Source organism: Macaca fascicularis, chromosome 5 (genome assembly GCF_037993035.2).
Source record: "Macaca fascicularis isolate 582-1 chromosome 5, T2T-MFA8v1.1".
In the NCBI taxonomy this organism is placed as follows: domain Eukaryota; kingdom Metazoa; phylum Chordata; class Mammalia; order Primates; family Cercopithecidae; genus Macaca; species Macaca fascicularis.
This window is the reverse complement of record NC_088379.1, coordinates 144157937-144171206: the sequence shown is the minus strand read 5'-3', so window position 1 is coordinate 144171206 and position 13270 is coordinate 144157937. Positions and strand designations below refer to the sequence as shown.

General features: G+C 46.3%; 1 protein-coding gene across 4 annotated transcripts in view; it reads right to left on the bottom strand.

Moving 5' to 3' along the window:
- The window catches only part of NOCT (nocturnin), a 30932-nt gene extending 18119 nt beyond the window's left edge, over positions 1-12813 (bottom strand). For 2 of the 4 annotated variants that reach the window (XM_005555932.4, XM_074040492.1), the window contains exon 1: positions 12443-12813. In XM_005555932.4, the coding sequence (XP_005555989.1) occupies positions 12443-12632 (190 nt within the window). In that variant the 5' untranslated portion in view covers positions 12633-12813. Of the gene's footprint in view, positions 1-351; positions 537-12243 lie in introns of all 4 variants that reach the window. The other 2 variants (XM_074040491.1, XM_045391852.3) reach the window with 2 other exon arrangements.
- Positions 12814-13270: the final 457 nt, after the last annotated feature.

Here is a 13270-nt window from a genome sequence, read left to right as displayed (position 1 = left end):
CTATCAAAAATACAAAAATTAGCTGGGCATGGTGGTGGGTGCCTGTAATCTCAGCTACTTGGGAGGCTGAGACAGGAGAATTGCTTGAACCCGGGAGGAGGTTGCAGTGAGCCAAGATTGCACCACTGCACTCCAGCCTGGGCGACAGAGCAAAACTGTCTCAAAAAAAAAAGAGACTATTATTAACATTGGAGATAATGTGCCAGACTGCTTCCAACTATTTTCATTATTCTGTCTCAAATCTGGTGAAGTGGGTATCATATTCACCACTTTCCAGGCATGGATCAGGTAACTGCAGAGCTTTCTCTAGATTGCACAACTAGTAAGGGGGCTGGCCCTGGAGAAAGTTACCTGCACCTTGGACTGCTGCTCGTCAGCATCTCCAGCCATGCTGATACCGCGTCAGGGTAATTGCGATATAGCTGTCCTGCCTGGCCCCGGACAGACACAGCAGCCCATTCTTCACACCAGGAAGACACAGAGGTCAAGTTCCATCTCCTCCATCTGTCGACGTCACAGTCATCACAGCACACATACTGGCACAGCACAGAGTGTACAAAGCAGTGTCACGACCCGCATGGCATTACCAGAGAGATCAAGTGAAGGTCAGAACTCCCAACCTAACGTGTCTAAAAATACAAGCACCTAGACTGAGCGTGACAATTCAAACAAGTCTCTTTGCCAGGAGGCAGTCACAGACCAGACAAGAAAGCTGAAGCGTCATCCAGACAAGACTGAGCCATACCTTCAGCCATGACAGACTCATATGGAAAAGCTCTCTAAGGAGAAGGAAATCCCTCCATGATAAATGCTTAGTTTAACATGTTCGATTGGTGCTCCATTGTCTATTGGCTGACAAATCATTTCCACGAGCTGGGCTTTTCTAGCACATTCCTCTGAAATACAAACGTGAAAAGGCAAAACCTAAAAATCTGGTGATCCCCCATCACTAACATTTCTGGGGCACTTGGAAAAATGACGTGTTTTTACAGTTGTGAGTGGAAATATGAAACTATGAGGAGCCTTCTGGTGACTGTACAGAGCCCTCTCTAGATCAGGATCTACCGACTGTGACCCATGAGCTAACTCTGGCAGCATCCTGTCTTTGTGCTGCCTGCAAGCTAGGAAACGCTTTTGTACTTTTTAATGGTTGGGGGGGGGGGAACCTTAAGAACAGTAATATGTCGTGACATGTGAAAATGATATGAAATTCAAATTTTAGTATCATAAAGTTTACATATTGTACTGTCTACAGCTGCTTTCACACTATAACCGCAGAGCTTAGTAGCTGCGACAGATATATGGCCCAGAAAGTCTAAAATATTTACTAGCTGGCTCTTTATGGAAAAAGGTTGCCAACCTCTGCTCTACATTATATTAAAATGAGCCTTTAGCCAGGCATGGTGGCATGCGCCTGTGGTCCCAGCTACTTGGGAGGCTGAGGCAGGAGGACTGCGTGAGCCCAGGAGGTTGAGCCTGCAGTGAGCTGTCTCTGCGCCACTGTACTCCAGTCTGGGTGAGAGGAAGACCCTGTCTCATTAAAAAAAAAAAAAAAAAAACAAAACAAAAGGTCAGGCATGGTGGCTCCCACCTGTAATTCCAACACTTTGGGAGGCTGAGGTGGGCAGATCACCTGAGGTCAGGAATTCAAGACCAGCCTGGCCAACAGGGCAAAAACCCCATCTCTACTAAAAACACAAAATTTAGTCAGGTGTGGTGGCGTGCACCTGTAATCCCAGATACTTGGGAGGCTGAGGCAGGAGAATAACTTGAACCCAGGAGGTGGGGTCTGCAGTGAGCCAAGATCATGCCACTGCACTCCAACCTGGGTGACAAGAGTGAAACTCCGTCTCAAAAAAATAAATAAATAAAATAAAAAAGTATAAAAATTTTTAAACAATGAGCCAAACATGGTGACACATGCCTATAGTCTCAGCTACTCAGGAGGCTGAGGCAGGAAGATCCCTTAAACCCAGGGGTTTGAGTTCAGCCTGGGCTACATAGAGAGACCCCATCCCTAAAAGAATTGGCCAGGCACGGTGGCTCACGCCTGTGATCCCAGCACTTTCGGAGGCTGGGATGGGCGGATCACCAGAGGTCAGAAGTTCAGGACCAGCCTGACCAACAGGGTGAAACCCCATCTCTACTAAAAATACAAAATTAGCTGGGCGTGGTAGCGCATGCCTGTAATCCCAGCTACTTGGGAGGCTAAGGCAGGAGAATCACTTGAACCTGGGAGGCGGAGGTTGCAGTGAGCAGAGATTGCGCCACTGTACTCCATCCAGCCTGCGTGACAGAGCAAGACTCCATCAAAAAAATAAATAAAAAATAAAATTGTATAGTCCATTTGGAAGGCAGCTATGCTCACCACTAGTCCATTTGTATATATATCATAAAACCAATAAAAGATTTTTAGTCACTTAAAAAAGAGGGGAAACAATTTTCATATACAAATTCCCAGAGCACTGCTTGAATAATTAAGGCACATAAAAAAAAAAAAAAGAATATGTTGCATATAATTGGGCAGGTTGGTTCTAGGCCAAGAGAGCAAAATACATTTACTTTCTCTCCTTCCTAAGATCTTGAAGAAATAAAGTACCTATACTTAATTTTTTTTTTTTTTTTGAGACGGAGTCTCACTCTGTTGCCCAGGCTGGAGTGCAATGGCACCATCTCGGCTCACTGAAACCTCTGCCTCCTGGGTTCAAGCAATTCTCCTCCCTCAGCCTCATGAGTAGCTGCTGGGATTACAGGCACCTGCCACCATGCCCGGCTAATTTTTAGTAGAGACAGGGTTTCACCATCCTGGCCAGGCTGGTCTAGAACTCCCAACCTCAGGCGATCTGCCCGCCTCAGCCTCCCAAAGTGCTGGGATTACAGGTGTGAGCCACTACACCCAGCCTATTTAAAATTTTTTAAAGAATGCATCAATAACACTGGAAAACAAGAAGGGATGCATGACATCAATAGAGCAAAAACTTGGAGGAATTCCAAAAAGACAGAAACAAGGTTGAATTAACAAAAACCAGAGTGAAGGAAGGGGCAGTACAAGTTACCAAAGGTAAATGTGGTTTTCCCAAGAGCACCTTGAAGAAACTCCAAGCTGAATCAACAAATAGAAAGGGCAGGAGAGGCTGAGGGGGTAACTGTTAGGGCAATTCAAGAATGAAAGTGAACAGTGGCACTAGTTACACACGTCCCCTCTCTCACAGACAAAGCTGGGAAGGGTGGCTTTCGCATGCTCCATCGAACCAAAGAATACTCCAAAGCAAATGAGCGATAGCTTTAGAATGGCTTGCAAGGGTGAATGGACCTGAAAGAGAAGCAGACCAGATCAGGAGCTAACTCTGAACCTCTAGGACAGTCTTAAAAAGCGGGGGAGGGGTTGGACTGAAGAACACAGAAGGAAACCCTCCTTTCTTTGGCAAAGGCAGTAGTTGCCAGCCTGCTCCCTCTCATGCATTCAACAAGGAAGCCTGGCTGCCCACTCTCCAGATTACCTTTCCATTCAGAACATGCGAACTGGCTGGGCACGGTGGCTCACACCTGTAATCCCAGTATTTTGGGATGCTGAGATGGGCGGATAACTTGAGCTCAGCAGTTGAGACCAGCCTGGCCTACATGGGGAAAACCTGTCTTTACTAAAAATACAGTAACTGTTGTATTATTGGGCCAGGTATGGTGGTGCATGCCTGTGGTGCCAGCTACTTGGGAGGCTGGGGTGGGAGGAATGCTTGAACCGGGTTGATGGAGGCTGCAGTGAGCGGAGATCACGGTACAGCACTCCAGCCTGAGTGACAAAGAGAGACCCCATCTCAAAAAACAAACAAACAAAACAACAGGCAAACTCCCCTCCTCTCCAGGAAAGAGGCCTAAAGGAGAAACAGGCACACACATCTTGATATATTTAAAGTACAAGAGACATTATAGACACAAAACAGGCTTCTATGAAAAAAAGGAGCAATTAAACAACTAGAAATGTCTAGGAATTTAAAATGACTGCAGAACAAAAATTTTCAGAAAATCTCATGAAACAGAGAAGAGATAAAAACACTAAAACATGAATGGAGGCCTGGCTTGGTGCCTCATGCTTGTAATCCAGTGCTTTGGGAGGCAGAGGCAGAAGGACTGCTTGAGCCCAGGAGTTTGAGACCAGTCTGAGCTGAGACCCGTCTCTACAAAAAAATAAAAGTAGGTAGACGTGGTGGAGCACACCTATAGTCCCAGCTACTCCAGAGGCTGAGGTGGGAGGATCACTTGAGCCCAGGAGTTAGAGGTTACAGTGAGCTATGATCACACCAGTGCACTCCAGCCTGGGTGACAAAGTGGAGACGGTCTCTAAAATAATTAAAAAAAAAAAAAAAAAAAAAGGATGAATAGACACGGAGGATAGATCCACATGGCCAACAATCTAATAGGAGTTCAAGAACCTGAGGACAAGAGACAATACAGTGGACAAAATAACCCGAGAAATGATACTAACTTTTCACGTGCTAAGGCATGCATTTCGATTGCATGGGCGCATCAGATGCTGAGACATTTATCCTGATGGAACTTTTGAATACCAAAGATAAGGACATCTTGTAAGCCTCTACAGATAATCAGTACTCACAATGGTCTTTAAAAATTCAGAGGCAAGGCCAGGCGTGGTGGCTCACGCCTGTAATGCCGAGGTAGGCAGATCACCTGAGGTCAGGAGTTCGAGACAAGCCTGACCAACATGGCAAAACCCTAAGTCTTTACTAAAAATACAAAAGACTAGCTGGGCGTGGTGGCAGGCACCTGTAATCCCCAGCTACTCAGGAGGCTGAGGCAGGAGAATTGCTTGAACCCAGGAGACGGAGGTTGCAGTGAACAGAGATTGCGCCATCGCACTCCAGCTTGGGCAACAGAGCAAGACTCTATCTCAAAAAATAAAATAATATTAAATTAAAATTTAAAAATCAGATTAAAAACACTGTCATAAAACTATTTCCAAACATAATTTCAGAACCACCTGAAAGAGAAACTAATTATAGAAATAAGTCTCAGTGAGTCTATTTGACCTACAAGATTTGAAAGATAAACATTTTCCTTCAGCAGAACTTCAATGATAGTTAGCATCCATAAAAGCAAAACACACAAGAGGAAATAGAAAAGTATTATATCCCAGGTATTATTAGAATCTGCAGTGTAACTTACTTTGTACCCTGTACTAGACAAGATATTTGGACTTACAAGCATATTTGCAGACCGGCAAACTGAGCTGTTTAGGTACTGGAACCTCAAGAGTTGGAGGAAAGATAGAAAAGGGAAAGGAAGACAGCTGGAGAGGATGCAACAAGACCAAGAAACTTCCCAGATATCCTTCCAGAACAATTCTGATTGTCACTTCGGATGCATCAGAACTTTTTTTTTTTTTTTAGATGGAGTCTCGCAGTTGCCCAGGCTGGAGTGTAGTGGTGCAATCTCAGCTCGCTGCAACCTCACCTCCTGGGTTCAAGCAATTCTCCTGCCTCAGCCTCCCGAGTAGCTGGGATTACAGGCACACACCACTAACATCTGGCTAATTTTTACATAAAGACAGGGTTTTGCCATGTTGCCCAGGCTGGTCTCGAACTCCTAACCTTAAGTGATCCCCCCTCTCCTTGGCCTCCCAAAGTGCTGACGTGAGCCACTGTACCCGGCCGGCATCATAACTTCTAAGCACTTATTTTCATGGACTTGCCAAGAGCTCAAGAGCAGCCTGGGCAACAGTGAGACCCCGTCTCTACAATAAATAAAATAAAAATGTTCCTTTCTGCACAACTCTCCACAATCCAACAGTGGTCTCTAACTTTTGAAGACAGGAGAATCGCATCAATGCATTGAGAAACTTAGAACAGGCTTCTAAACATTTAGTAAAACGAGCCTCCTCAGGTGTCCGCCTGTGTTTTCAGTATATGGCTGGTGTCTACCCGGGGCCTACGTCAGAATCAGCAGATGCTCAGGCCCCACTTGGAGATATTAAAATCCAGAAGATCTGAATGGGGCCCATGCATTTTTTGTCTATACTGGAAGGAGAAAAAAATGGTTATAGGGACATTCAAATTGGATGGTACCAATTTTGTTTAGCCTTCTTTCCCCTGGGCACTGTTGCCCACATCGCTGACACGGAATTCTTGCTAAGTATTAATATATGATTCAAGTGCTGCTTTGAGGCCCCACAGGGCCAGAGGACAGCTAAGGTTTTCACTTGAGGTCTCACTCCCTCCGTGGGAAGGCTGATTTTCTCCCATTCTAAGAATAACGATAAATAAAAAGTATCTTAGCTGCTTTCCACGAACGTCCAAACAGGTTTACTATGAGGCTAAACACCCATGCACACTGTCCTTCAAGTTTCTAAGTATTTACTGAAGTATAACCACCACTTAAGTGGCTATCAAAGCCCTATAAACTCTGATTAGTCACCAGTGACTCCTGACAGCAAATACAGATGCTGTATCTCCCTTCCTAACTCCAAGAAGCCAGAACACAATTGCCTCCCTTTTAGTAAACATTATAGAAACCTCCTTGATTATCCCACTCTATAAGTTATACGACTACATGGATACACACTCCCATTATAATGTCAGTCTCAAGTTTCCTCTCACTGAACTTTTCATTAATATGCAAATTTCTTCCCTTTTCTTTCTTTCTTTTTTTTTTTTTTGAGATGGAGTTTCACACTTATCGCCCAAGCTGGAGTGCAACGGCGCGATCTCGGCTCACCACAACCTCCACCGGGTTCAAGCAATTCTCCTGTCTCAGCCTCCTGAGGAGCTGGGATTACAGGCATGCGCCACCACGCTCGGCTTATTTTGTATTTTTAGTAGAGATAGGGTTTGTCCATGTTGGTCAGGCTGGTCTCTAACTCCCGACCTCAGGTGATTCACCTGCCTTGGCCTCCCAAAGTGCTGGGATTACAGGCGTGAGCCACTGTGCCTCGCCCTGGAATTTCTTCCCTTTCTTAAAAGCTGCTTTTGGCAGGGCGTGATGGCTCATGCCTGTAATCCCAGTACTTTTGGGAGGCTGAGGTGGGAGGATTGTTTGAGCCCAGGATTGAGACCAGCTGGGGCAACATGGCAAAACCATCTCGACAAAATATACAAATTTGTTTTAAAGCTGCTTTTGTTGGGGGTCAACGTTCTTGCTCAGGGGTCTCTTGAATTGCCTTAGGCCCCAAGCTCAAAGATTCTTTTTTTTAGAGACAGAGTATTGCTCCTACTCTATCACCCAGGCTGGAGTGCAATGGTGCAATCTCGGCTCACTGACACCTCCTCCTCCCGGGTTCAAGTGATTCTCCTGCCTCAGCTTCCCAAGCAGCTGGGATGTACAGGTGTGCACCACTACACTGGGCTTTTTTTTTTTTTCTTTTTTTTTTAAATTTTAGTACAGATAGGGTTTCACCATGTTGCCCAGGCTGGTCTTGAACGCCTGAGTTCAAGTGATTCGTGCCTCGGCCTCCCAAAGTGCTGGGATTACAGGCATGAACCACTATGCCCAGCCAAAGGTCTTCAGGCTCTTCCAGAATCCTCTCCAGAGCTTCTCAAGCTTTCCAGGAATAAGTACCTTTGGGGAAAGGAGGGGCAGAGCTCATGAATACTCCCTAATCTTTTTGGAAGAATCCCCTGGGGCACTTGTTAAATATGTACTCCACCAGACTTCTCCACAGGAAACTGATTCAAGATGGGTGAAAGACCAGAAATCTGCATTTTAACAAGTGTCCCAAAGGATTCTGATTATACCTCTTTTCCTAAGATGCCTGCCACAGCTCCTGCATGCTCCACCTTCTTCTAGGCAGTGTGTGGTCTTCTCTGCCTAGCCCCCTCACCCTGCAACCTGTCCCCTTCCAAAGCACCCTCCTTTTTCACCTAATTCAAAGCAAAGTGTTTCTTGACAAATTCAGCCATACCGATTTCTCTTCCAACTCCCGCTGCAATTAGTCATGTCGCATTTTACATGTACTGTTCAATAAAGCTTGTGGATAAATTGCTATCAATTCATCTTATTTGTTCTAAGTAAAGTCTAGTGTTGAGACAGCAAGCAAGGTTAAATGATTTGCAAATGTTAAGTGTGTGGAATGTGAATCTGGAGCCATGGTTATTAATCCCAAAGAACCCCAGTTCACCATATTTAAACTGTTGCCGTTGAATCCTAACAGAAAAATCATACATTAGTTTTCCCACAAGGAAAGCAATTTATTCCATAGCAGCTTGATAATTACAAGCTTTCCCATTTCTTCTCTCATCAGCAGTTTACTCACATAGTTAAAGGACATATTAAATAAAGCTGCCTTCTCAAATGAGTTGGTGGCATTTGCCTTTAAAATTGTACCATGAAAAAAGCAAATGTTCTAATGGTAGAGAACAGTAGCTCAGCCAACTCTTCATTCTCTGAGGAGGGATGTGGAGGATAGCATTTATAAACCCACGGATGACTTCCAACTGCGTTTGTTTCATCCAGTACAGTAACTGTGGCAACTGCTACTTCTTATGGGGGCTGCTATCCTTGCGAAAAGAAAGCCAAACACCGAGATCATCCCCAAGGTCACCTTTTAATTCTAAAAACCTGGAATCTGATAACTCCAAAGGGACTGTACTTATCTTCCCAATAACCACCAACTGCCAAGGGGCATTAAGTTATGCAGGAACTGACTAGCAAATGTGGACAGGTGTTGGGACTCACCACTCCCCATCAAAAGGCTCAGGAGTGGAGAGGAGTTTTCGGCTCCTTAAATGTCTCTCTCACATATGGGTGCCAGATGTCCAAATTTGAGGGCATAGAATAACAATCTGGAGTTATTCTTTTTGTCATTTCATTTGGTTATGTGGAATCCAGGGCCCATCATGAATGACTCAGACTTAATAGGTCTATAGTAGGATCTAAGAATCTGCATTTTAAAAATGCACTTAATAGGCTGGGCGCAGTGGCTCATGCCTGTCATCCCAGCACTTTGGAAGGCAAAGGCAGGTGGATCACCAGAGCTGATGAGAGAGCCTAGGCAACGTGTTGAAATCCCGTTCCTACTAAAAATACAAAAATTAGCCCAGCACAGCGGTGTGTCTGTAGTCACAGCTACTCCGGAGGCTGAGACAGGAGAATTGCTTGAGCCTGGGAGGTGGAGTTTGCAGTGAGCAGAGGTGGTGCCACTACCCTCCAGCCTGGGCAACAGTGCGAGACCTTGTCTCAAAAAAAATTAAAATTAAAATTAAAAAGTACTTAGTGCTGGCTCTGAGGCTCTTTGGAAAACAATGTCCATTTTGCAAAGTGCCTCTTCTCTCACCCTTCCTCATCTGTGTCTCATGCCTTTCTGCATTTATGCCTGCTTTTTCCAAACAAAATGCTTTATAGTAATCTCTTCCAATACTAACCATGCTTCAAGAGCCAGCTGAAATGCCATCCACTTCTAGAAGCCTAAAAGGGACTTCCTGCTTTCCTGCACCCTTGTGCCATTTCCAAGTCCAGAGAATAAAAGGTGTTTCATTTCATTGAACAGCCATTTCTTTGTGCAAATCTCATCTCTTACTGGGCAGTAAACTCCTTAGGGACTGACTAAAAAGCTCATGTTCTTTTTAGCTCCTATAATAAAGCACCTACATTGTGTGAGACATTCTGTAAAGATCTGGAATGAGTGAACAAGCAATGAATGAATCAATGCACGCACATGTTTCTTCCAACAAGCCGAAGCTAAAACTGCATGATACAGGAAAAATGTCTAGACTTTACAGTAACTGCCTACAAAAGTTTAAGTACCATAAAGTCCTTCAATTTCCTAATCTGTAAAACTAGGGGGTTTCAGGAGATTTCTTAAAAGAAGTTCATTCAACACTTTGAGTCAAAAGCCCAACATTCCAATCTGACCTGATATTTATTACTCAGATAACAGTAATTGCTCAGATAACACAGCCATCTCTATCTGTTTTACACAAGCTAACTGTATTCCCAAGAGGCACCTACTAACCCTGCCTCTGAGACTGAGGGAATTTAAGATAAAAGCTGGTACAAAAGACATCATCTCGTTTTCTTTTACTTTTCCTACCTCAAACCTAACAATGTAGTTCTTAAAATTTCCAGCAAGAAAAAAGTTATCAGGTGGTATACCCATTCTGGCAGTTATTTCACAATGTGCCACATTCCTACGAAACTGGGGGTGGGGGTGGGGAATCTAACTGTCAAGTTTATTCTAAGGAACAATATAGTTCAGAGTCTCTAGCAACCAATTCAACATCCTAATTTTACAACTAAGTTGGGCGTGGTTGGCTTCCACCTGCAAATCTCCACTACTCCAGAGTCTGAGGATAGCCTGAGGCCAGGAGTTTGAAACTAGTTTGGGAAATATCTAAACATCCGCCAGCAATGCAAATAGAGTTTAAAGTACTGGCTTCAATCACATTCCAGATAATCGTTTTATATATATACATATATATAAAAATATATGTATATATATAAAACGATTATATATATATAAAATGCATATATATATGCATTTTAAAATTTTTATTAATTTTATTTTGAGACGGAGTTTCACTCTTGTCGCCAAGGCTGGAGTGCAATGGTGCGATCTCCAGAGGTTCACTGCAACCTCTGCCTCCCGGGTTTAAGCGATTCTCCTGCCTCAGCCTCTTAGCTGGGATATTACAGGCGAGTGCCACCACGCCCACACCCGTTGGCCAGGATGGTCACGAACTCCTGACCTCAGGTGATCCAGCCGCCTCGGCCTCCCATGGTGCTGGATCACAGGCGTGAGCCACCACGCCCGGCCTATTTTTAAAACTTTATAGGCCGGGCGCGGTGGCTCACGCTTGTAATCCCAGCACTTTGGAAGGCGGAAGCGGGCGGATCACCTGGGTTCGGGAGTTCGAGGCCAGCCTGACCAACATGGAGAAACCCCATCTCTACTAAAAATACAAAAATTAGCCAGGCGTGGTGGTGCATGCCTGTAATCCCAGTTACTCGGGAGGCTTAGGCAGGAGAATTGCTTGAACCCGGAGACGGAGGTTGCGGTGAGCCAAGATCGCGCCATTTCACTCCAGCCTGGGCAACAAGAGCAAAATTCCCTCTCGGAAAAAAAAAAAATGCTATGTATTGCCTAGTTTTGAAAGAAAAAATTTATCAATGTTAAAAGTATAATTAATTTGTATGTAATTTGTGGCCACGGTAATGTGTGCCCAGGCAGAAACAGAGGTGGCTAAAAAGGGGAAAAAAAAGGGTAATTACTATGATGTATAAAAACAGCTGTTGGTGAAACTAAGGCCTCACTTTTACAAGATCTTAGGTACACAGGACACAAAATTATGTTAAGTATTAAGAGTTGAAGTCAGGCCGGGCGCGGTGGCTCAAGCCTGTAATCCCAGCACTTTGGGAGGCCGAGGCGGGCGGATCACGAGGTCAGGAGATCGAGACCATCCTGGCTAACACGGTGAAACCCCGTCTCTACTAAAAATGCAAAAAATTAGCCGGGCGAGGCGGCGGGCGCCTGTAGTCCCAGCTACTCGGGAGGCTGAGGCAGGAGAATGGCGTGAACCCGGGAGGCGGAGCTTGCAGTGAGCCGAGATCGCGCCATTGCACTCCAGCCTGGGCGACCAGCGAGACTCTGTCTCAAAAAAAAAAAAAAAAAAAGAGTTGAAGTCTCCAAAAAAGAAAAAAAAATCCAAAGAAACGTAAAATGACCGGGTGCGATGGCTCGCGCCTGTAATCCCAGCACTTTGGGAGGCTGAGGTGAGTGGATCACGAGGTCAGGAGTTCAAGACCAGCCTGGCCAAAATGGTGAAACACCGTCTCTACTAAATATACAAAAATTAGCTAGGCGTGGTGGCGGGCGCCTGTAATCCCAGCTAGTCGGGAGGCTGAGGCAGGAGAATCGCTTGAACCCGGGAGGCGGAGGTTGCGGTGAGCCGGTATCCTGCCACTGCACTCCAGCCTGGGTGACAGAGTGAGACTCCGTCTCAAAAAAAAAAAAAAAAAAAAAAAAAGAAAGAAAAAGAAACGTTAAATGAATCAATGTGTTATCACGACTTAAAAAACTTAATATCTAGACCACGAAAGCCATATGAACAAATAAGCATCATTTAGATTTTTTTCCATAAAAATTTCCGTTAATTTCCGTGCAATAAAAAGTGTAACCAAAATAGTAACTCGTAGCCTCGGAAGGGGGAAATTTAACGTAGGTCAAGAGCAAGAAATTCTGAAAGCACGGCCTCCAAGGGTCAAGCGAGAACCTGAATACAGCCTCCCATTTCTTACCAGCTTTGATGCAAGCCCCAGGCAAGTCGGGGGACAGGGAAAGAGGAAAAAGCGAACAGAAAAGGTTGCTCCGGGAAGGTTTCAGGCCAGATCCCACGAACTGCAGCCCCGGGCTTCCCATTCATTCCGCGCTGTCTCCAGGTGGCGGCCGAGCGTTGGCGGCCGTGGCGTTCTCCGCCCAGAAATGGGGTGCACTCACCTGTTCGGGAACACGACCTCGCGGCGCCCGAGGCCGCCGAGACCGCCGCCAGCAGCCTGGGGGATGCGGGCCTGGGAGCAGACGCCGGCGGGGAAAACGGGCGGCGCAGCCCTGGGGCGGGCAGGCGGCGCAGGCCGGGCGCGTCCCTCTGCAGCAGGGCCGAGCAGAGTCGCCGCGGACTATGAAACATGCCGGGCACCGCCGCCACCAACGCGGAGCCCGGCTGGGGCCGAGGGCAGCGAGTCGAGCCGACTGTCCGAGCAGTCTGGGCGGATGCTCCCAGGCTCCTTCTCGCGCGGCGCAGGTCCTGGGGAAATCCCGGGCAGCAGAGCCGGAGAGTGAGGCGCCAGAGCGCTGCGTCGGCACCGTCTGCTGTGAGACCTGGCGAGAGCTGCAGGCCGTTCGGCTAGCGCTGCGCGCTGACAAAGCGGGCGCTACCAAGTGGGAGGTGGAGGGGGATCCGCGGGACCCGGCCACTGCGCGGCCACGCCGGGCTCCCTCGACCCGGCGTAATGCTGTTTTAAAAGGAAGCAGAGCTTAGGCTGATTTATCGGGTAGAATCTGTAGGCGGTCTAAAGTAAGAGATATCCGTTGAAGCAGTTCTGAAGCAAAAAGCGTCCCCTTCCGCTGGCCAGCATGGAAACGCCCACAGGCTGGGAATCCCGAGACAGTTCCAGGGCTGTGGCCCAGGGGACACGTGTCTGTCAGAGTTGCAGATGGCGTCCGTGTGTGCATGCGCGGGTCTGTGTGGATACAGCAAAAGTCGTCCGCCTCCGACCCCCTCGGCAGGATGTGTTGCGTTAAACGACATTAAGCACAATAAAGCAC